The 23072-nt window shown below is 44.0% G+C and overlaps 1 protein-coding gene across 6 annotated transcripts in view; it reads right to left on the bottom strand.

The window, feature by feature from the left end:
- Positions 1-23072, bottom strand: part of TEX14 (testis expressed 14, intercellular bridge forming factor) — a 118715-nt gene that overhangs the window by 55820 nt on the left and 39823 nt on the right. For 2 of the 6 annotated variants that reach the window (XM_082705873.1, XM_082705874.1), the window contains exons 1-5: positions 8966-9242; positions 8208-8322; positions 4535-4700; positions 3953-4089; positions 55-136 (exon numbers count right to left, since the gene is read on the bottom strand). In XM_082705873.1, the coding sequence (XP_082561999.1) occupies positions 55-136; positions 3953-4089; positions 4535-4700; positions 8208-8322; positions 8966-9191 (726 nt within the window). In that variant the 5' untranslated portion in view covers positions 9192-9242. Of the gene's footprint in view, positions 1-54; positions 137-3952; positions 4090-4534; positions 4701-8207; positions 8376-8965; positions 9249-23072 lie in introns of those variants that run through there. The other 4 variants (XM_082705875.1, XM_082705876.1, XM_082705878.1 and 1 more) reach the window with 3 other exon arrangements.

The following is a 23072-nucleotide window of genomic DNA, read 5'->3' as shown; positions in this document are numbered from 1 at the left end:
AGGTGGCTCTCCAGTTGGCCCCCAAAATTCTGGGTGTCCACAGCAACCTCTTACCTTCCCAAAGCCAAAGCTGTAGATATTCTGTGCAGAAATGACTCCAGCTTTAAGCAGTCGATTAGGAGAGCCATTAGGGTTTCTAGAAATAGTTTTAAATGGAAGAAAATTTAAGAGTTAACCACCTATATATCCAGAGGAAAAAGCTGAACCAAGCTATGAAAATGTGTAGTTGATTTTGTCTTGACTACTTGACTTTTTATCCTGGAACTACAGATGATATAATAGCCAGTCTGTGAGCGGGCCCTGTGATTTCTACCTCCTGGTAATCCTGCCTTTATGGTCAAATAGGGCAGACCCGTTAGCCCAACTAGACACTGAAGAAATGACAGACTGGGGACACCTGGGTGGCTCAGAGGGTTGAGCCTCTGTCTTCGGCTCGGGTCGTGATCTCAGGGTCCTGGGATCGAGCCCCGCATCGGGCTCTCTGCTCAGCGGGGAGCCTGCTTTCTCCTCTCTCTCTCTGCCTGCCTCTCTGCCTGTGATCTCTGTCTGTCAAATACATAAATAAAATCTTTAAGAAAAAAAAAAAAAAAAGAAAGAAAAAAAGAAATGACAGACTGGTTGAATTCCAAGACGAAATCCATCCGGGCTACTGTTCTAAAGATGCTCTGATTACTTGCTCTACAGGAGACCAGCTGCCATGTTGTGAGGACATTCCAGTAGCCTGTGGAGAAGCCCAACACTCTGGCCCAATCTGTCAGCCGTGTGACTATGCCATCTTGGAACTGGATCCTCCAGACCCAGTCAAACCTTCAGATGATAAAGCCCCACCTGATATCTTGACTACAACTTTGTAAGAAATCCTGAGCCAGGGACGCCTGGGTGGCTCAGTTGGTTGAGCGGCTGCCTTCAGCTCAGGTCATGATCCCAGCATCCTGGGATCGAGTCCCCACATCGGGCTCCTTGCTCGGCGGGGAGCCTGCTTCTCCCTCTGCCTCTGCCTGCCATTCTGTCTGCCTGTGCTCGCTCTCTGTCTGATAAATAAATAAAATCTTTAAACAAACAAACAAAAAATCCTGAGCCAGATCCATACAGCTAAGGCATTCCCTGAGTCCTGACCCACAGAAAGTACACGAGATACAAATGTTTATTGCTATTTGAAACTGCTAAGTTTGGGGAGGTTGGGGTGGATTCATTATGCAGCAGTAGATAATGAATTCAGATAGTCAAAGCTGGAAAAAATCAAAAGATATCTTATCCAACTTTTATTTTTATAGGTGGGACAAATGAAGCCCAGAGAAGGGGGAACCTGCTGGTCTGGGGTCACAGAGAAGCAGGAGGGACGAGACCCTGATGCTGCTCATTCCAGCCACTGCTCTTCCCGCATATCACACCCAAACCACCACCAGCACACTGGGACCCCCATGAACTAAAGGTGTCTTAAGAGGAGTGGCTTACATTTCTTTCACTCCCAGAGGCTGACACAGAGCCATGCATGCAGCACTTGCTCAGTTAATGCTTTCTGATGCAGCAGTTCGGGCTCAGACTGAAGGACAAAACATTCTGCTACTGCTGGAGCAAATGACAAAGGAGCTGCGGGTGACAGCGTGTACTCATCCTCACCCCACGCGAGCTCTGTGAGGCTCCATGTGCTTTTCATGATAGCTCACTTTTCATGAGCTATCCCTTCTGCACTTTAAGCTGCTATAAAGTTTAAGTGAAGATCCAGGGGACAGCCAACTGCCTCCTGCGCAGGGGCACAGATTTTGAGGTGGCAGAAGGGCAGGACACCCCACTGATATGGCTCCCTCTGCCCAGCTGGGGCCCCCTGGCTGTGTGAGTGGCTCTTCAGAGGATATGAGCTCTACTGAAGTAGAGGAGCTGGCAGTTCCCCGGTGGCAACTCAGGCAACAACTGCACTCAGACCAACCCCATTTCTTGCTCTTTTACCTAAATTCCTCAGGCCATGTCTATGTAAGCGAACTCAGCTGGGTGGGGGGAGAAAAAAGACTCCGGTTATTCACAAACATCCAACCACCTGTCCTTCTCAATTCGTGTTTTTCTTTGCCCCAACCAGGCTCTGTGTAAACACGTACCTGTGAGGAATCTTACCTGACATGGCCCCACTCAGATCTGAGAGGCCATTTCTTATCTCACTGACTCAGGTGGTTTCTTTACATTAAAAAAGGGGGAATGTGTGTACTTCCACTCCCATTAGGCACTCTGAGGTCCAACCCCATAAAAAGAATATTTCATCTAACTATAAAGTAGATGCTACATCTAGATTAGTGACTGAAGTTGTTTCTCAATACTTTATTTTGATTTTCCTTCAGGCTGGCGCACATTCCAACAAGCAGTGAAGGGCTGGTAGTGAGTAACACAGACATGGGTCTTGCCCTCTTGGTGTTGTAGAACTGTATAAAATTTCTGGTCATGAGAGACTCTGTTTTGAAGCTCCATCTTCCTTTCTAACTGATGAACTCCAGGAGCAACAATGGTTTTACAAGCAGTTGCCAGTAAGACTCAACAGAACAAATGGCATTCACGCCATAAAACTGTTGGTATGAACTTTAACACAGAATAGTAAACAAATGCCTATAAAGGGCAGTTTCATTTGACAATATCAATAAAACAGAGAGTAATCAGAAACAGCTCAAGCAGTTAGCACCAGTTAACAGGGTTTTTTCCCCTCTTCTTTATCTGTTATATAATTACTACCTACTTCTTCTTTCTCATAAATAAGGCTCACTTTCCCCCATTTTTCTGCTGGCTACCAGAATCTGTGCTTCCTGAATCTGTGCTTCCTGTGCAATTCTGATACCCCTAAATAAAAGGCCTTTGTCTCTTGTTCAGTTTCACCTCCTTTTCTTAGTTGGCAGTGTTCAGTCTTATTAGAAACGAGCAAGAACATATAGAAATAAAATCATTACAAACTGGGACAAGTCTCTCCAAACTCTGAATGAGGGAGCTCCACACAAAGGGGAGTAGCAAGGGCCGGCAAAGAGGTGGCAGGAGGTGGACCCAGTAGAGCCTCCAGGATCAGATAAGGGATTTGGGAGTTTATCCTGATAGGTACAGAGAATGCCTTAAAGTGTTTTTAGCAGAGAGTGGCACAACTCCATTTCCATTTTTAAAAGGTTGTTCTAGAAGGTGACGCACAAGAGTGGCACCAAGAGGAGCAGTTAGGAGTAACTACGCCTCAAGGGAATTAACTTATCTTTCCTGAGAAGCAATATCCAGCTCATAGGAAGAAAACCAGACTTGCTCAGGGAAGGACAGGAAGAGAGAGCCTGTGAAGGTGTGACAAGTCTAGCAACCCTGATTACAGAAAGTAATGTCATCAGAGAAAATAAAAATGGAAAGGATTCCATGAGTACAAACCCTAAGTCAACAAAGCCCTAAGAATTTATAAGAACTAGGTAGTTGAGCATGGAAAGAAGCCTGAGGCCCTCCCCCTGCAGCTGTGATGGGGGCATGGAGGCTGCCCACCCCACTAGCATCAGATCTCTCACACTGGCTTAAGACAGCTTGAGGAAGGTAAGTTAAGCATTCGTGTTCTTTTCCTATCTTAGGAATAAAGGAACATTATTTCCATGATTTGGGAGATGACACAAAAGCCAGTTGGCTGCTCTGCTGAGAAGGAATTTTCTGCTGGGCTCCTCAGACCTGCAAATTTCTTTTTTTGCTAGCCACTAACCACAGGGTGGCTCCCACTAGAGCCCAGACCACTCTCCCCTGACCCCACATTCCTGCATGGGGGCAGGGCAGCAGAAGGTGCTCCTCTGGATGCTATTGCAGGGGCCAAGGCCTCTCTGCCGGAGCTCACCACTTAGAGTGGGCCAGATGCCAGACAAGACCCCATATGGAGGGAAACTTGGTGGTCCACATTGCAGGGCTCCTACAAGGAAGGCTGGGGTGACACCAAATATCGCACACTGTTCAAGGCAGCACTCACCCCTGTATGAGACCACCAAACCGGGACGGGCCGCAGATGAGCCGCTGCGGGGAGTCGATCTTCTTCAGGAGGTCACAGGAGAAACCCTGTATGATGGCTTGCATGTGCGAGGCACAGCGCTGCATGAACTCCACCATCTGCAACACGCCGTGAAGATGTTCAATGCTGGAGCGAACTAAGAGCTATCCTGGCCTTCAGTGGACCTGGGACAGTCTGACCTGAATGATCTGAGGAGCCAGGAGTCCCTGACAGGGAAATCTCTGCAAAGGGTAGGGCCCAGGTGATTTTTTACAGGAATGGAATGTTTCCAGGGAGGGGATTTGGCAATAATTTCCTCCAACTCCCTGGTTCCTCAAAAAGTTCTCCCTCCTCACTGAATGGATGATCAGAAAGATTCACTAGATTTACCTGAGAGTTTATAGCTGGTTAACTTGCTTCAATCCAGGCCTGTGTATCCAGTGCCATTAGGCAAGGCCACTGTAAGCCCTGTGCTGTCCCCAGGATCAGCTCCTCCCCGCTCCCTGGGCTCCCGATTCCTAGCTCAGTGCTCTGCCTTGGCTGTGGTTACAGAGCGGATCTCACCGCGGTGCTGCGCTCCTTCCCGGATGTCAGAGCCCAAGTCTGCGGGTTTCGACCCTTCTCATCATGGAGTCGAAGATCACCCCCTGCATCCAGCAGTTTGCTGAGGATCCACTGATTGCCTGAAAATGCTGCTGCATGAACAGGAGTACTTCCATCAAAGCAGCGGCTGGAAGGGGAGGTGCTTGTATCAGTGTCTGTAATCTCCTCCCTTCCACAGAACGGGGTGAGGGATTCGATGGCTGACACAAGGCTCCCTTTCTCCAAAGGCAACCTTTGGGAGGAGGATTATAATACCATTTGCGAGGCTATGCCAATAGGAGCTTTATACACACCCCCTTTTTCCACCCTTACCTTTCTACCCTTCGAGGTGGTATCATGTTCCAAATAATAGATAAGAAAACAAAAGGGCAAAGCTGAGATACATACCCAGGTATGGGTCTCGTTCTAAATCTGGTGTTCCTTTTCCCATTGTCCCTTGGTATTAGCTGCTCTGAAACAATTTTCTTCATGTCTGTAGTGTCCTGCAGTCAGGGTGGTGATGCATATCCTAACCAGAGATCAACCCTCTCAAGTGAGAATATCTCTATCTCCCAATCCTATGGTAGAGGCCTGCAAAACCCTAATGCCAGCAATCTGATTAAGAATCTACAACACAGGGATGCCTGGGTGGCTTAGTTGGTTAAGCGTCTGCCTTCAGCTCAGGTTATGATCCCAGGGTCCTGGGATGGAGCCTTGCACGGGAACTCCCTGTTCAATGGGGGAGTCTGATTCTCCCTCTTCCACTCCCCCTGCTTGTGCTTTCTCTCAAATAAATAAAATCTTATTAAAAAAAAAAAGAAGAAGAAGAAGAATCTACAACTCAGGGGTGCCTGATTGACTCAGTCAGTAGAGCACATGACCCCTGATGTTGGGGTTGTAAGTTCAAGAGCTGTGCTGGGAGTAGAGCCTACTTTAAAAAAAAATTGGGGGCGCCTGAATGGCTCAGTGGGTTAAGCCTCTGCATTCGGCTCAGGTCACGCGTGATCTCAGGGTCATGGGATCGAGCCCTGCATCGAACTCTCTGCTCAGCGGGGAGCCTGTTTCTCCCTCTCTCACTCTCTGCCTACCTCTGATCTCTCACACTGTGTCCAAAAAAAAAGAAAAAAAAGTTTTAAAAATTAATTAATTAAGAGATAATGGGACGCCTGGGTGGCTCAGTGGGTTAAAGCCGCTGCTTTCGGCTCAGGTCATGATCCCAGGGTACTGGGATCGAGTCCCACGTCGGGCTCTCTGTTCAGGAGGGAGCCTGCTTCCTCCTCTCTCTCTCTGCCTGCCTCTCTGCCTACTTGTAATCTCTCTCTGTCAAATAAATAAATAAAATCTTTTTTTTTTTTTAAAGATTTTATTTATTTATTTGACAGACAGAGATCGTAAGTAGGCAGAGAGGCAGGCAGAGAGAGAGAGGAGGAAGCAGGCTCCCTGCTGAGCAGAGAGCCCGATGCGGGGCTCGATCCCAGGACCCTGGGATCATGACCTGAGCCGAAGGCAGCGGCTCAACCACTGAGCCACCCAGGCGCCCCAATAAATAAAATCTTAAAGAAAAAAAGAGAGAGATAATATGTAACATTTGGGAGATTTCTCACTAAAAATTGGGATTTTCAGGGTCACGCTGGCTCAGTCAGTTAAGCATCTGCCTTTAGCTCAGGTCATGATCTCAGGGTCCTGGGATCAAGCCCCATGTTGGGCTCCCTGCTCGGTGGGCAGCCTCCTTCTCCCTCTCCATCTGCCTCTTCCCGCCAGCTCACTCTCTCAAACAAATATATTAAAATCTTTTTTTAAAAAAGATTTTATTTATTTGACAGACATAGATCACAAGTAGGCAGAGAGGCAGGCAGAGAGAGAAGGAGAAGCAGGCTTTCCACTGAGCAGAGAGCCTGATGCAGGGCTCGATCCCAGGACCCTGAGACCATGACCTGAGCAAAGGCAGAGACTTAACCCACTGAGCCACTCAGGTGCCCCACAAATATATAAAATCTTTAATTAAAAAAAAAAGTGGGGATTTTCAGCCTCTTGGAAATTTAGAAGATCTGGCCTTCCTGGCTCCCTTTCCTACCCAGGAGCAACAAATGCCTAACCCTTCTTAGAGAGAGCCTGTGCTCACTGACTCCACTTGGACCCGCAGGCATCTGATTTTATGAGTTCAATAGGTCCCTGTTATCACAGCATTTCTTTTGAGCACTTAATAATATAACCTCCCCCCAGAAATTTTCCTTCACTTTGATCAAAAGATATTTTTTTAAGTCACATGAAAATAGTCCTGTCACAAAATACAAAGAGGGGAATTGCCTTTCCCTTTTTGACAATATCCTTTCCTACCTCCCCCTGCCATCACAGGGACTTTTGAAAAAGGAAAGTCAAAAATGAGTTCTTAAGGCCTGGGCTCCTGGTCTCAGCTCTAACCATTAACATACCATTATAGGCTAGTCGCTTAAAATTTCTGGGCCTTAACTCTTAACCTGGAATATTAAATCTTTGAATGATTTGATCTTTAAGGGATCCAGCTCTAAGCCTCCACAAAACTGACATAACTGCAATTGACTGGAAAATGCTGCATTTTTGCTGAGAACTCCAGGAATTCCCAGTGTGGCCACCTATAACACTGTTACCTGCAAACAAGTGAGAGAGCCCTTTGCTTCTCAGCTTTAGAAATTAAACATTAACACAGGACAGAAGAGTGTATATGAGTCTTAGAAGGAAACAGCAAAATGTTCACTGTATTTTCTCCTACTAAGCAAGAAACCCTATAAAAAACAAAAACCCCCAAAATCTTCCAACATCAATACTTTACCTTTTTAAAATACATTAAACAGGGCTTCCTTGTGTAAGAAGATAGAAATGTTACTTTCTGATGTTTATGAGTATATTCTGGAATTCCTGGAGGAATCAGCTAGAATCATGTTTCTGGTTCTGTTCAATAGGAACTGTAAAAAGTACCTGCTGTCCCCTCCCTCTTGGTTTAAAAGGTGGTTGTGAAGATCAAGTGAGCTGGTGCCTGAGAAAGCCCTCTGAGAAGCAAAAGTGCTACACTGTTCCACATTAAAAGGTGGGCCAACTATGAAACTGAGGTTCTTCTGGACCACAATTACAAGAGCAAGGCAAGCGATTCTGATTAAGTGATCCCAAATATATTATAAACTTGGTTGGTGGATATGTTGAACTGATTAAGAATCATACAAATTATAACCTGAGTGGAAATATGCAAACTGTACTACTTAATAAATAACAATTAAGTTCCCATTATTTTACTGAACTTAGTAAAACTGCTTAGAAATATGTAAATATGTATACATAGCTATACGACTGCATTTCATTGATATAAGTTAGCAAAGTCTCTTTTAATATCTTCTCAAACTGTTTTTTCCAAATACCCCAACTCATCTTAAAAGCATACTATTCTCGGGGCGCCTGGGTGGCTCAGTGGTTTGGGCTGCTGCCTTTGGCTCGGGTCATGATCTCAGGGTCCTGGGATCGAGCCCCGCATCGGGCTCCCTGCTCCGCAGGAAGCCTGCTTCCCTCTCTCTCTGCCTGCCTCTCTGCCTACTTGTGATCTCCGTCTTTCAAATAAATAAATAAAATCTTAAAAAAAAAAAAAAAGCATACTATTCTCTAGATAGTGAGATATTATTATACTTACTGATTTGGATCAGATCCATAATCCACCAGAACATCAACCACTTTCGTAAGACCTAATAATGCTGCAACGAATAGCGCAGTCTGACCAAGAGAATTAACCGCATCAACATAAATCCCTGTAAAGTAAATTGAAAAAACAGCACAAACATCAGAGAGCTTCTGAAAACAAAGCCGTTCTTTGGTAAACTAAAGCACTACCAAAACGCAAAAACAAGAAAAAAAGGAAAAGCACTTAGCTAAAACAATACCCACGCAAAAAAAAAGAACTTGAATGCTATTTTTAACTAATAATGAAAACCACTCAGACTGCGTTCTCTCCCTCTTGCTTCCCCAGAAAAAGGAAAGAAGAACGATCATCAATGGCAAATGGCAGTCACATAAACGCAACACCAAATGCCGGCTTCACGCTCAGGAGAGAACACCACGCCTCCTCCTCGTGGTTTTGGGTACTCTACACATTCAGAGAAACTTCTCTAGTAACAAACTATAGAAATGATCCCTGAAAGTATAGTCTTAACCCTGCACCGCCCGACTTTCCGGGGTGAAAGAAAACCATGTACATTTTACATATGGTGACTTTTCAAAATAAAGTTACCATCCCGCGAAATGTAGACTAGCATGTGTTTTCCAAAGAACTGTTCCATGACCAAAGTTCGACAAAGCGTTTTCGAACAATACGTTTCAGAAGACATCTCAAGTTATCACTAATTAACATGCAGCTGATAAACAGCCAATCGCAAGGCATCTTTCCCCACTCACCCCTTTCACCCATTGCCCGGCAGTTCCGACTCGTCAGTTTTACGTAGACTGCTGACGACTGCAAAGCGCGCCGGAACTCCAGGACGGGCCTCAGTTTAGACCGACAGTGGAACCGCTGAATCCTTTTTCCTCCCTCCGCCCTGCGAGGAAAACCTAAGTGGATGATGAAACCCATGACCCAAGCCAAAGACAGTTTTGCAGAGCACTCCCGGTTTTTAAACTTCATCCCGTCTAATTACCAGCCATATACGCGGTCTTTGGGATTTTTTTTTTTTTAACAAATCAACTAATTTTTATTTACATAAAAGGCGTGCTTAAACAAAACAATACATAATTATGCTTAAAGATTCGGGAGCTCTCGGGAACGTGAGTGGCTCAGCTGGTTATACAACTGCCTTCGGCTCAGGTCTCAATCCTGGAGTCCCAGTACCTAGTCCCGCATCAGGCTTCCTGCTTGGTGGGGAGTCTGCTTCTCCCCCTGACCCTCCCCGTCTCATGCGCGCGCGCGCTCTCTCTCTCTCTCTCTCTCTCAAATAAATAAAATCTTAAAAAAAAAAAAAAAAAAAAAGACTCAGGAGCTCTCAGCTCTTGGTCTAAAGACAAAACTCCACATAGCTTACCAGGCCATCAGTGGTCTGGCCCACACACCAGGTCTCCAGCCTTATTTTGCACCAGATTCCCTTTCACTTCAGTCATACTGAACTTCAGCCTTTTTGCTCACCATATTACCTTCTGCCACAGAGCCTTTGCAAAAACTCTTCCCTCAGACTGGAGTTCTCTCCCAATCCCTTCCCCAGCTTAACTGCAGTTCATCATTAAGACATCTGTCCAAGTGTCATTGTCTCAGGGAACAGTTCCCTGACCTCCTTCATCAGATCCAACATCTTCTCTGTATGATTATTTGATTAATGCCTGCTCTTTGCGTGAGACTATGTCTGGGAAGGGCAGAGACTATGAAATGACTTTGTATACTCACAATATTCCAAACACCTAGTACTGAAAGAATGAATCTAAGCAAAGGTGTCTAGTGTAGAGAACTGGGCAAGACTGGGGTCCTTAACATTGTAATCTTTCATTTTAAAGTCATGGGGGGAAGAGAGTCACAAAACATTTTACCTAAATAGACAGTTGAGGATGGAGTCCTGGAGCCCACTAATATTTTAAGGGGCAAGTTGAAATGACAAAGCCAAAAAGTAGGGAGAGAAGGAAACCAAAAGAGGTAAGAGAAAAACCTGAACAAGTGGGTCACAGTGACAAAGGAGATAAGAGTTTCAAAAAGGAGGATCAGTCAACAGCATCAGACTGGAGAAATGTAGTGAGAAGGGTCAGTGTTCTTGGGGCACCTGGCTCAGTGGGTTGGGCCTCTCCATTCAGCTCAAGTCATGAACTCAGGCCATGAACTCCTGGGATCGGGAACCCACATCTGGCTCTCTACTCGGTGAGGAAGCTGCTTCCCCCTCTCTCTCTGCCTGCCTCTCTGCCTACTTGTGATGTGTGTGTGTGTGTGTGTGTGTGTGAAATAAATAAATAAATAAAAATATTTTTTAAAAAAAGAAGAAGAATCAGTGTTCTTGCTGAGAGCAGTGCTAGTGGGGTTCACATTTCTTACTGCTCAGGTCTCACTATGTTACAAGTATGTGTGGCATGTCTTCTTCCCTCCCAGACTGTCTCCCCTAACCTTCAGGGCAGAACTGCCAAATTTCTCTCTCTTCAGTACCAGGTAAACTGACTTGACCTACCTAGCCTAAGAGTAGATAGAGGAGAGCAGCAAAGAACAATGTGGGAAGACAATTCTCCACAGATGGCTCCTATGTCTCCAAATCAGAAAAGCAAGGTACTAACTGCTCTGTATTCTACACTATCTTTTTGAAGATGTTTATATACCAGACTTTGGAAAATACAGTCTTCTTTTAGACCAAAGGCAGGCATGCTCACTGTCCAGTATAATAAAGATAACAGTTTCCTTTGGAGCAAAGGGTACACTATCCATTATAGAAAATAAACTCAGGGTGCTTCTGCATACAGCAACCCACCACATGTGCAATGTTATATAGCTCTTTGCACGGCTCTGTGGGAATTAGGACTTGAGCAACCAGCACCAAAAAAACTAAAAGTCTAACTACTGTTGTTGCTATGAGTAATAAACTATCACTCAATTATGTGGGCACCTGGGTGGCTCAGTGGGTTAAAGCCTCTGCCTTCGGCTCACGTCCTGATCCTGGGGTCCTGGGATAGAGCCCCGCATCAGGCTCTCTGCTCAGCAGGGAGCCTGCTTCCCTCTCTCTCTGTGCCTGCCTCTGCCTACTTATGATCTCTCTGTCAAATAAATAAAATCTTAAAAACAAGCAAACAAAAACTAGCACTCAATTCTGTGAACCAAGAGTCTCCTGTCTTCTGCCTGCTTCCATGTACCTGAAGCTGCATAATTTATAAAATCATAGATTATTCATAATTCTTGATAGGAAGAAACCACAGTTTAGGGAAGCAGACTGGTTAATTCCTGGAGCTCATGAAGTAAGAAATTAAATCAACCATGGCCTCCAAAGGCTTAGGGAGGCACTTAGAGAGGCAGATCAACAATTCTTGAGAAGATATAAAAGGCTGCAGAGAAAAATAGGTAGAAAACCACTGTCCCCACAATTTACATAACAATCTTTTGGTAATTTCCTAGTAGAAAAGATTTATTCACTAATTCACTCATTCAACAAATATTTATTTCAGGCCGGGCCACACTGGGGTGGGATCATGACCTAAGCTGAAGGCAGCCACTTGACAAGCCAAGCTACCCAGGCACCTGGTGTTGGGAGTTTTTTTGATTACTGATTCCATTTCTTTGCTGGTTATCAGTCTGTTCAAATTTTCTATTTCTTCCTGTTTCAGTTTTGGTAGTTTATGTGTTTCTAGGAATTTATCCTTTCTTAGAGGTTGTCCAATTTGTTGGCATATAGTTTTTCATAATTATTTCTCTTACAGTTATTTGTATTTCTGTGGTGTTGTTATCTCTTCTCTCATTTGTGACGTTATTTGTTTGAGTTCTTTCTCTTTTTTTCTTATAAAGTTGGGCAAGAGGTTTATCCATTTTATCGATTTGTTTTTCTTCGAAAAACTAGCTCCTGGGGACACTTGGGTGGCTCAGTCAGTTAGGCATCTGCCTTTGGCTCAGGTCACGAACCCAGGATCATGTCCCACATCAGGCTCCTTGCTCAGCAGGGAGCCTGCTTCTCCCTCTGCTTGTGCTCACTAGCTCTCTCTCTCTCACTCTCTCTCTGACAAATAAATAAATAAGTTCCTGGTTTCATTGCTCTATGATTTTTTTAGTTTCTATATCACTTATTTCTACTCTATATTATTTCCTTCCATCTGCTGGTTTTAGATTTTGTTTCTTCTTTTTCTAGCTCCTTTAGGTGTAAGGTTATGTTATTTATTTGAGATTTTTCTTGCTTCTTGAGATAGGCCTGTATTGTTGTCAGCTTCACTCTTAGAACCACTTTTGCAGCATCCCAAAGGTTTTGGACTTCTGTGGTTTCATTTTCGTTTGTTTCCATATACTTTTTTATTTCTTATTTTATGTCTTAGCTGACCCATTTATTGTTTACTAGCTAGTCAAAACAGTATGGTACTGGCACAAAAATAGTCACATAGATCAACAGAACAGAATTGAAAACCCAGAAATAAACCCATAACTATACAGTACATTAACCTTCATCAAAGCAGGAAAGGATATCCAATGAGAAAAGGACAGTCTCTTCAACAAATGGTATTGGGGAAACCAGATAGCAACATGCAAAAGAAAAAAAAATTAGATCACTTTTTTTTTTTTTTTTTTTTTTTGAGAGAGAGAGGGTGCACAAGCTACAGCAATGTGGCAGGGGGACAGACAGAGGAAAAGGAAGAGAGAGAATCTTAAGCAGGCTCTACACCCAGCACAGAACCCAACACAGGGCTCGATCTCATGACCCCGAGATCATGACCTGAGCCAAAACCAACAGTCAGACACTTAACGGACTGAGCCACCCAGGCACCCAAGTATTACTTTCTTAAACCATAACAAAAATATATTAAAAATGGATTACCAATCTAAAAGTGAGACCTGAAACAACAAAAACCCTAGAAGAGATCACAGGCAGCAAACTCTTTGACATCAGCTATAGCAACTTTTTTCTAGATATGTCTCCTGAGGCAAGGGAAACAAAAGCAAAAATAAACTAATTTCATTAAAGTAATAAAACTTTTGCATGGTGAAGGGAACAATCAATAAAACTAAAAGACAACCTATAGAATGGGAGAAGATATTTGCAAATGACATATCTAATAAAGGGTCAGTATCCAAAAGATATCAAGAACTTAAACAGCTCAACATCCAAAGAACAAATAATCCAATTAAGAAATCAGCAGTTGGGGTGCCTGGCTGGCTCAGTGGGTTAAAGCCTCTGCCTTCGGCTCAGGTCATGATCTCAGGGTCCTGGGATCGAGCCCCACGTCGGGCTCTCTGCTTGGCAGGGAGCCTGCTTCCCTTCCTCTCTCTCTGCCTGCCTCTCTGCCTACTTGTAATCTCTGTCAAATAAATAAATAAAATCTTAGAAAAAAAAAAAGAACAGAAAAGAAATCGGCAGTAGACATGAATACACATTTCTCCAGACATCCAGGTGGCCCACAGACACATGAAAAAATGTTCACCATCATCACTCACCATCAGGGAAATGCAAATCAAAACTACAGTGAGCTATCACCTCCTACCTCAGAATGCTAAAATCAACAATGAAAGAAACAACAGGAGTTGGTGAAGATGTGAAGAGAAAGGACCCTCCTGCACTGTTGGTGTTAATGCAAACTGGCACAGACACTTTAGAAAACAGTATGGAGGTTCTTCAAAAAGTTAAAAAAAAAAAAAAAAAGGATGCCTGGGTGGCTCAAATGGTTAAGCATCTGCCTTCAGCTTAGGTCATGATTCTGGCGACCTGGGATCCAGTTCTGTGTCAGGCTCCCTGCTCTGCAGGAAGCCCGCTTCTCCCCCTCCCACTTGCCCTGCTGTATTCCCTCTCTCGCTGTCTCTCTCTCTCTGCCAAAAAATAAATAAAATCTTAAAAGAAAAAAAGTTTAAAATGGAACTACCCTACAATCCAGCAATCGCACTCCTGGTTATCTACCCAAAGAATACAAAAACACTGATTCAAAGGGATATATGTACTCCAATGTTTATAGCAGTCTTATCTACATTAGTCAAGATGTGGAAGCAGTGCAAGCACTCACTGATTCATGAATGGATAAAGAAGATGTAGTATACATATACAAAGGAATATTATTCACCTATAAAAAGGAATGAAATAGGGGCTCCTGGGTGGCCTAGTGGGTAAAGCCTCTGCCTTCAGCTCAGGTCATGATGTAAGGGTCCTGGGATCGAGCCCAGCATCAGGCTCTCTGCTCAGTGGGGAGCCTGCTCCCCAGCCCCCCAACCTGCCTCACTGCCTACTTGTTATCTCTGTCTGTCAAATATTTTTTAAAAAATGAAATATTGTCATTTGCAACAACATGGATGGTGCTAGAGAGCATAATGTTAAGCTAAATAAGTTAGTCAGAAAAAGACAACTACCGTATGATTTCACTCACATGTAGAATTAGATTTGCCAACTTTTTGCAGCTCCTGTCAAATGTCTCTTATTTATTTATTTATGATTTTATTTACTTGACAGAGAGACACACAGGGAGAGAGAGAGAACACAAGCAGGAAGAGTGGGAAAGGGAAAAGCGGGCTTCCAACCAAGCAGAGAGTGGACTCGATCCCAGGACCCTGGGAATCATGACCCGAGCTGAAGGCAGACGCTTAACTTACTGAGCCACCCAGGCACCCCAGATGTCTGCTTTTTAAAGGAAAGATTTTTCAGCCTTTGAGCCTGAGACTTTCAGCTCCCAGGAACTGTGACTACCCTTCTCATCTCTCAAAACAGCAGAAACTCCTGGGTCCTCTTTCACAGATGTTAACAGTGGAGGTGCTACACCAAAGCATTCGGCTCTGTACTATAGGACCTGTCAGCAAGAGAACCCTGGAGCTGTGGACAAAGTACAATGGTGCTGAGTTTGGGTGTAAATGGTTTTACCTGGAAATGACCAAATATTTAACTGGGTATGTGATTATACTCAGATTCATCTGAGCATTTGTTGGAGTATGTAAAAATAAAGATGGAAAAGGAATGGAAATACTGTCAGTAGGAATACATCTTTAATTCTTATCCCTTCCTCTCTTCTTTCATTCACTCAACAGTAAAAAACAACAACAACAACAACAACAAAAAAAACTCTGTGGTGTCTGGGGCTCAGGTGATTAAGCAAACAACTCTTTAAAAAAGGGGGGGGGGCGCCTGGGTGGCTCAGTGGGTTAAGCCTCTGCCTTCGGCTCAGGTCATGATCCCAGGGTCCTGGGATCGAGCCTCGCATCAGGCTCTCTGCTCAGCAGGGAGCCTGCTTCCTCCTCTCTCTCTCTGCCTGCCTCTCTGTCTACTTGTGATATCTCTCTGATATCTCTCTGTCAAATAAATAAATAAAATCTTAAAAAAGAAAAAAGAGTTTATTTGACAGAGATAGAAAGTACAAGCAGGGATATCCTGGTAGTCCCAGGATTGAGTCCAGCATGGTGGCTCCCGGGGCAGAGGGGAGTCTGCTTCTCCCTCTGTCCTTCTCCCCTACTCACACACTAGTGCTCTCTCTAGTGCGTGCATACTCTCTCTCTCTCTCTCAAATGGATAGATAGATAGATAGATAGATAAATAAAATCTTTTAAAAATTAAGGGCCATGCTTAATTAACATAATACTGAATGACAGCCAGTCACAGTCTGCCTCTTTATTTATTTATTTATTCATTTTTAAAGATTTTATTTATTTATTTGACAAACAGAGATCACAAGTAGGCAGAGAGGCAGGCAGAGAGAGGAGGAAGCAGGTTTCCTGTGAGCGGAGACCCGGCACGGTGCTCAATCCCAGGACCCTGAGATCATGACCTGAGCCAAAGGCAGAGGCTTTAAACCAATGAGCCACCCAGGCACCCCAACAGCCTGCCTCTTTAAAGCCTGGGAGGCATTCCCTCCACAGATCTAGTAAAGCAGCCTCACCCCTGAAAGCAAAAGGAAATGACAGGCCTTTGCTAGTAAGAAGCAAGGTGATTCTGGCGATTCACAGACCTGTACCCCCGGGGATAAAATTACATTATATGTTTATTTAAAAAAATAAAAAATAAAAAAATAAAGATTTAAAAAAAGAAGAAGAAGAAGCAAGGTGATTCAAGAGATCAGTAAACAATAGCAGGTGCATGAAATCACAGTCCTAAGAGCTTGACTTTCAAATGCTGGTAAATTACAGACAGGGTACCATGACTGTGGCAGGAAGGGGAACCTGGTGGCTGAGAACCAATGCTGAAAAACAAAGCCTTTGGGGTTTGGGGGTAGTGCAGTTTTCTGCACTACCTATTCACACTTTTTTTTTTTTTTAAGATTTTATTTATTTATTTGACAGAGAGAAATTACAAGTACACTTAGAGGCAGGCAGAGAGAGAGAGAAGGAAGCAGGCTCCCTGCTGAGCAGAGAGCCCGATGCGCGACTCGATCCCAGGAACCTGAGATCATGACCTGAGCCGAAGGCAGCAGCTTAACCCACTGAGCCACCCAGGCGCCCCCTATTCACACTTTTTGAGTATGTATGTAAGTATGTATTTTTTGAGTAAGTTCAGTGCCCAACATGGGCTTGAAACTGGCAACCCTGAGATTAAGAGTTGCTCTACTGACTGAACCAGCCAGTTACCTCACCTTTTGAGTTTCTAAAATAAAATTAGTTTGGTGGAGCTGACATTATTAATTTGAAAGAGGACTTTGCCTGCCTCCATTTTACCTCAAACTTTTTTTTTTTTTTTTTAAGATTTTACTTTTAAGTAATCCCCCCTTCTCAAACTTATAGCCCAGAGATGAAGAGTCACTGGCTCTACTGCCTGAGCCAACCCAGGTGCCCATGACTTCAAACTTTCCAAATAAGGCTTTTGTTCCAGTTTATCTCTTAGCTTGGGCAAAAAGACCCTGCAGAAAAAAACATAACTTGTTGGGAACCAAAACTACTCTCTCAAGCAACCATGATTGCCCTGAGCCAACAAGACCCACCCGGGATTAACTCCAGGACAGTGATCCTTTTAACCTTCACTGGCTGTCTGAATGTACCCACCACCCACCTTTGCCCTCTATTTTCTTTATATAAACCTGGAAGTATTGGGGGGCATTTTGGAGATCATAGACACTAGTCTTAGACACTAGTTTGCTGTCTTCCCAATGGTGACTTCACTGAAATAAATTCCTTTCTTATTCTACCACCACTTGTTTCTCTGCCTTTGGGAACCCCAGAGCCAGGTATTCCTGCACCCCTTATGTGTCGGCTATAACTTTAGTGCCAACTCTTAACACTATTAGCTACTATGTAGTGAGGGCTTTCCAGGTAGCAGGCATCATTCTAAGTGCCTTACATATTAGATAAACGCAGTTGTTAGTTGTCCTAGTTTCATGGATGGAGAAACTAAGACACAGATTACGTAACTTGCCAAAAGTCACACAGCTGTTAAATAGCAGAGCTGGTAAGTCACCTTCACCTTTATCCCGCTTTGTTATGTTCTAAAATACTATTCCAGGTACTGAGCATACAGAGGTATGGAGGTGAGTAAAGGTTCCTACTCTCACTCTGAGTTTACATTCTAGTGAGGGAGAGAGACGACAGCAACAAATACCCAAGACAATGTTAGATAATGAGGCATGCCAAGGATTTTAAATGCTGTAACTGAGAGAGATTGGTGTCTACTTTAGATTTGGGTGGTCAAAGAAGGCCCTCTTTGGAGGTTACATTTACACAGAGAAAACAATTAATGCAAAGATTCAAAGAAGGAAACAAAGTAGTATATTTCAGCAACTTGAAAACAGCTAGAGAGCTGTTCAGGGTATGAGTATCAGGGTATGAGGACGAGGTGAGGTGCAGGCAGGGACCAGATATCTGAGGGTTTTCTAGGCAAGGTTGAGGTCAGGGGAGTCTGGATTTTAAGTGTGAAGGGAAGCCACCAATAGGTTTAAAGCTGTGAGGACCAGTTTTGAGGCCACTGCCTCAGGTGTCTTTGGGATAGATCATGGTGGTTTGCATTTGGGTGTATGTAGCAAGAAAGGAGAAACTTGGGCTGTTCTGGAAGACGAGTCAATAGGATACACTGATGGACTTGGTGAGGGCGGGTGAGGGAAAGAGGATTCAAAGGTGATAAGCTGGTTTGTGCCTGGGAAAAAACCCTGGTGGATCGAGTTGCTAATAGGGAAGACTAAGGAAGAGACAGGGAGTTCTCATTCAAGGAAAGGACTTTTTCAGAATGAGGGAAAGAAGCAGTCAACCACTATACTTGCTTTATTTAATTGGACACTTACAACAATCCCATGTGTTGATGCTATTATTACTACATGCTACCTACGTTAGAGGAACAGGGGGCGCCTGGGTGGCTCAGTGGGTTAAGCATCTGCCTTAGGCTCAGGTCATGATCTCAGGATCCTGGGATCAAGCCCTCCATTCAGCTCTCTGCTCAGCAGGGAGCCTGCTTCCCCCTCTCTCTGCCTGCCTCTTGACTACTTGTGATCTCTCTCTGTGTCAAAAAAATAAATAAAATTTTTAAAAAAGAAAAAAAAAAGAAATTTCACCAGAACTCACAGCTAGTAAATAGCAGACCAAGGTGTCAACTCTAGAGCATACACTTCCCTTACAGCCCCCAACCTTTAAAGATGACCAATAACGAAAGTGAAAGCTTGGCCACTGTAGATCCCAAAGGAGAAAATCAAGGAGGAAATACACGGTACATAGCTAGAGTGGAAGAAAGAGAAATTAACTATGATCTGGGAAGGTACTTCTGAGACCAGGAAGCAATCTCAAAGCTTCAACAGCAGGGAAGGAAAGGAGGCACACTCTCAGCACTTTCAGGAGATACGACATTCTTTTTTTCTTTTTCTTTTCCTTTTCTCCCCCCTTTCTTTCTTTCCTTCTTTCTTTTAATTCTTTTCTTTCTATTTCTTTTAGGTTTAAGTAATCTCTACAACCAACATGGGCTCGAATTCACAACTCTGAGATTGAAGGTTGCATGCTCTATTGACCCAGTCAGCCCAGCACCCCTCATTCCTTTCTTCTCATCTCTCCTACCTTTCCTCACCAGCCTCCCTCAGCAAAGATTTTGCCTCACACTGGGCACAGAGCTAGAAGTTATCATTTGAAAAACCCTCACTATGGTCTCATTACACAGATGAACTGCCTACCTTTGTACTCCCCGTCAACTCTGGCCAACTCAAAAGTCCTGACCCTGGAAACCACTCTCTCCTAAATCTCAGTTTCTCCTGCTCTATCCAGTCCTTCCATCTGCTCTCAGACTTGTTATCCCACCTTTATTTTCTTTTTTAAATATTTATTTGAGAGAGGAGAGCGAGTGCATGGGGGGTGGGGAGGGAGAATCAAACTCCCCACTAAGCAGGGAGTCCAACGCAGGGCTCTATCCCAGGACCCTAGGATCACGACCTGAGCCTAAGGCAGATGCTCAATGGACTGAGCCACCCAAGTGCCTCATGTTCCCCCATCTTTAATTCTCCCATGTCCCTGTCTACAACCCACATCCTACATCCCCTCCCCCCTCCAATGCATATCCGCCTCTATACTTTCCATCACAGCTTGATCTTCTGGGAACTCTCCACTCAGTGACAAGCCCTCACATCCCTTCATTGATCAGCCCATCCCAAACCAGTTTCTATATCTACCACAAGACCAATAAAGTCACCACTAAATGCCATGGATACCTTTCTAGCTGTATCTTAATCTCTCATATGCTTTCTGCACAGTTTTCTATCCCACTCTCCTTCCTTGGCTTTGATCAAGCATATTCATCTGGTTTCCATCGTACCTGTTTGGCTCTCCCTTCTCAGTCTGCTTTGGGAGTTCTGTCTGTTAAAGGTCAGAAATTTCTCCTAAATGTGCCTCACTCATACTAAATCAATCCCCCAAATCCTGCCAATATTAAATTTCTTTCAAATCTAGTCAGCTTCTCTTTCTTCATCACCATCACGAGCTTCCCTACTGTCTAGATGAATGCAGTAGGTGCCCAACCAGGCCCTACACTTGCCACCTCAACCCTGCCCTCCAATCTAACTGCCACAGAGCTGTTAGTAACCTTAAACCACAAAGCAGATCATTAAAGTTTTTAACTTCATTAAAGTTTTTATTTATGTACGTGACAGGGGAGCGCGCAGGCAGAGAGAGAAAAAAGCAGGCTCCCACCTAAGCAAGGAGCCCCACGAGGTACTCAATCCCGGACTGGGATCAAAACTTGAGCTGAAAACACTCAACCTACTGAACCACCCAAGTGCCCACCACTCTTACTTAAACAAAACAACGCCCAGCTCCCCCCCCCCCCGATAATACAAGCAAATCCTTCCCTTATTTTTAAAAATAAAAACCAAAAACCACATAAAAGAAGCTACCCCTAAATAACCATTCTATCTCTTTATCAACAAGAAAGCCTACCAAAACCACTCAGACGGTATTCCTTCCCTCTAACCTCTGCAAGACAGAGGAAGAACGATCATCAATGATCAAGAGCAGCTGCATACACAACACTCAGGATCAGCTTCACGCTCAGAAAGGAATACTACGCCTCCTCCTCGTGGTCTTGGGTACACTACAACTTCAGAGAAACTTCTCTAGTAACAAACTATAGAAATGATCCCTGAAAGTATAGTCTTAGATTCAAGGAGCTGGCCTCGGCTAGGTCTATGGCAGCCGCACACTTCTCTCTGATGGCGACATTTTCCCCACGTTCTTCCATTTTAGAAATATCACATAAACATACTTTCAAAGTATTTTTTTATTCACCACCTTTTAAAACACTCTGAATACTCTTAAGAGTCTTTTTTTCTTAAAGAAAACTAAGCTTTCTACTTCCTAATTAGCCTATTACGGACCGACAGCCAATGAGAAGCTTGTCTTTCTGCCGCTAACCATTCCGGACTACTTTAAGATAAGGGTGCGCTAGGGGGCGCCAATTAGTCCGACGTCTCAAGGATTACACTCCCCGCCTTCGGGTGAGATAGATAGATTCATTTCTTTCTTTTCTTTCTTTCTTTTCTTTCTTTCTTTCTTTCTTTCTTTCTTTCTTTCTTTCTTTCTTTCTTTCTTTTCTTTCTTTCTTTCTTTCTTTCTTTCTTTTCTTTCTTTCTTTCTTTCCTTCTTCCTTCCTTCCTTCCTTTCTTCCTTCTTCCTTCATTCTTTCCTTCCTTCCTTCCTTTCTTCCTTCTTCCTTCATTCTTTCCTTCTTTCTTCCTTTCTTTTTCCTTCCTTCCTTCTTTCCTTCTTTCTTCCTTTCTTTTTCCTTCCTTCATTCTTTTCTTCTTTCTTCCTTTCTTTTTCCTTCCTTCCTTCTTTCCTTCTTTCTTCCTTTCTTTTTCCTTCCTTCCTTCTTTCTTTCTTTTCTTTTTTTTTTTTTTTTTAAGATTTGGGTTTTCAAGACAGTGTATCCAGGTGTAGAGAGCAAAATGGAGTCTCTCATATCAAGCAGGAGCCTGTGTCAAGCAATGACACAAGCAGTTAAGGTACTGCAGCTAGAAAATATTGCTCAGACCAATCTCAGCTGACACCCCAGAACTGATAACAACTAGAACCAGAGGAGGTCTGCAGAGACCCAAAACTGATTAAATCCCTTTAACAAGGAAGAATTTTGGTAGGAGACAGTCAGACTGTTCAGACCTGATACCCCTATGTCTGACCACTTGAAAAAGGCAACTGCCCCCAAAAGGTCTGCTGGGTTGATCTCCAAACACAATAGAGATCTTTCACTGTTTGAACATCAGAAGCAGTAAGTGCCCAGCGCTGACCAGGACCAGATGGAGGCCTTATCTCTACTGCACACCCATGGACTGACTTTGCGTTTGGTTGGTTAACTTTCTGCACCCTTCTGGATATCTTGTGTGTTGTGGGGCTTGTATTCTGTCCTGGCTGTGTGCTGTATAAGAAGCCAAGCTTAGGGGCGCCTAAGTGGCTCAGTGGGTTAAAGCCTCTGCCTTTGGCTCAGGTCATGATCTCAGAGTCCTGGGATCCAGCCTGCATCGGGCTCTCTGCTCAAGCAGGAAGCCTGCTTCCTCCTCTCTCTCTACCTGCCTCTCTGCCTACTTGTGATCTCTGTCAAATAAATAAATTAAATTAAAATCTTAAAAAAAAAAAGCAGCCAAGCTTAATCCCATGGTGAACTGTCTTTGAGTTTGGAATCCTGAAAAGCTTTATAATTGTGATTTAACTTTGCTTTATGATTGAATAAAGCTGACGCTGTGGAAAGAAACAACTTGTGTGTGTGCCTTCATAGCGTGCTCATGAAACCAAGCCAGTCTTAAATGGGGGAATCTGGAAATTTATTTTTATTTTTTTTTTAAAGATTTTATTTATTTATTTGACAGACAGAGATCACAAGTAGGCAGAGAGGCAGACAGAGAGAGAGGAGGAAGCAGGCTCCCTGCTGAGCAGAGAGCCCGATGCGGGACTCGATCCCAGGACCCTGAGATCATGACCTGAGCCGAAGGCAGCGGCTTAACCCACTGAGCCACCCAGGCGCCCCTGGAAATTTATTTTGACAGGTGGGGATACTCACCACTATACTAACGAGGAATCGCACTGGAAATTTATTTTGTTTTTTGTTTTTTGTTTTTTTTTAAAGATTTTATTTATTTATTTGACAGAGAGAGATCACAAGTAGGCAGAGAGGCAGGCAGAGAGAGAGAGAGGAGGAAGCAGGCTCCCTGCTGAGCAGAGAGCCCGATGCGGGACTCGATCCCAAGACTCGGGAGATCATGACCTGAGCCGAAGGCAGTGGCTTAACCCACTGAGCCACCCAGGTGCCCCGGAAATTTATTTTGAAAAGCAATTTTCCCCTTCATTTTTTAAAAGATTTTATTTATTTATTTGAGAGAGAATGGTGGGGAGGAGCAGAGGGAGAGAGAAAAGCAGACTCCTCGCTGAGCAGGAAGCCCGACAAGGGGCTGAGTCCCAGGACCCTGAGATCAGACCTGAGCCGAAGGCAGATGCTTA

This window comes from Mustela nivalis (genome assembly GCF_964662115.1).
Source record: "Mustela nivalis genome assembly, chromosome: 17".
In the NCBI taxonomy this organism is placed as follows: domain Eukaryota; kingdom Metazoa; phylum Chordata; class Mammalia; order Carnivora; family Mustelidae; genus Mustela; species Mustela nivalis.
Note: the sequence above shows the minus strand (reverse complement) of the source record. Positions and strands in the feature narration are given on the sequence as shown.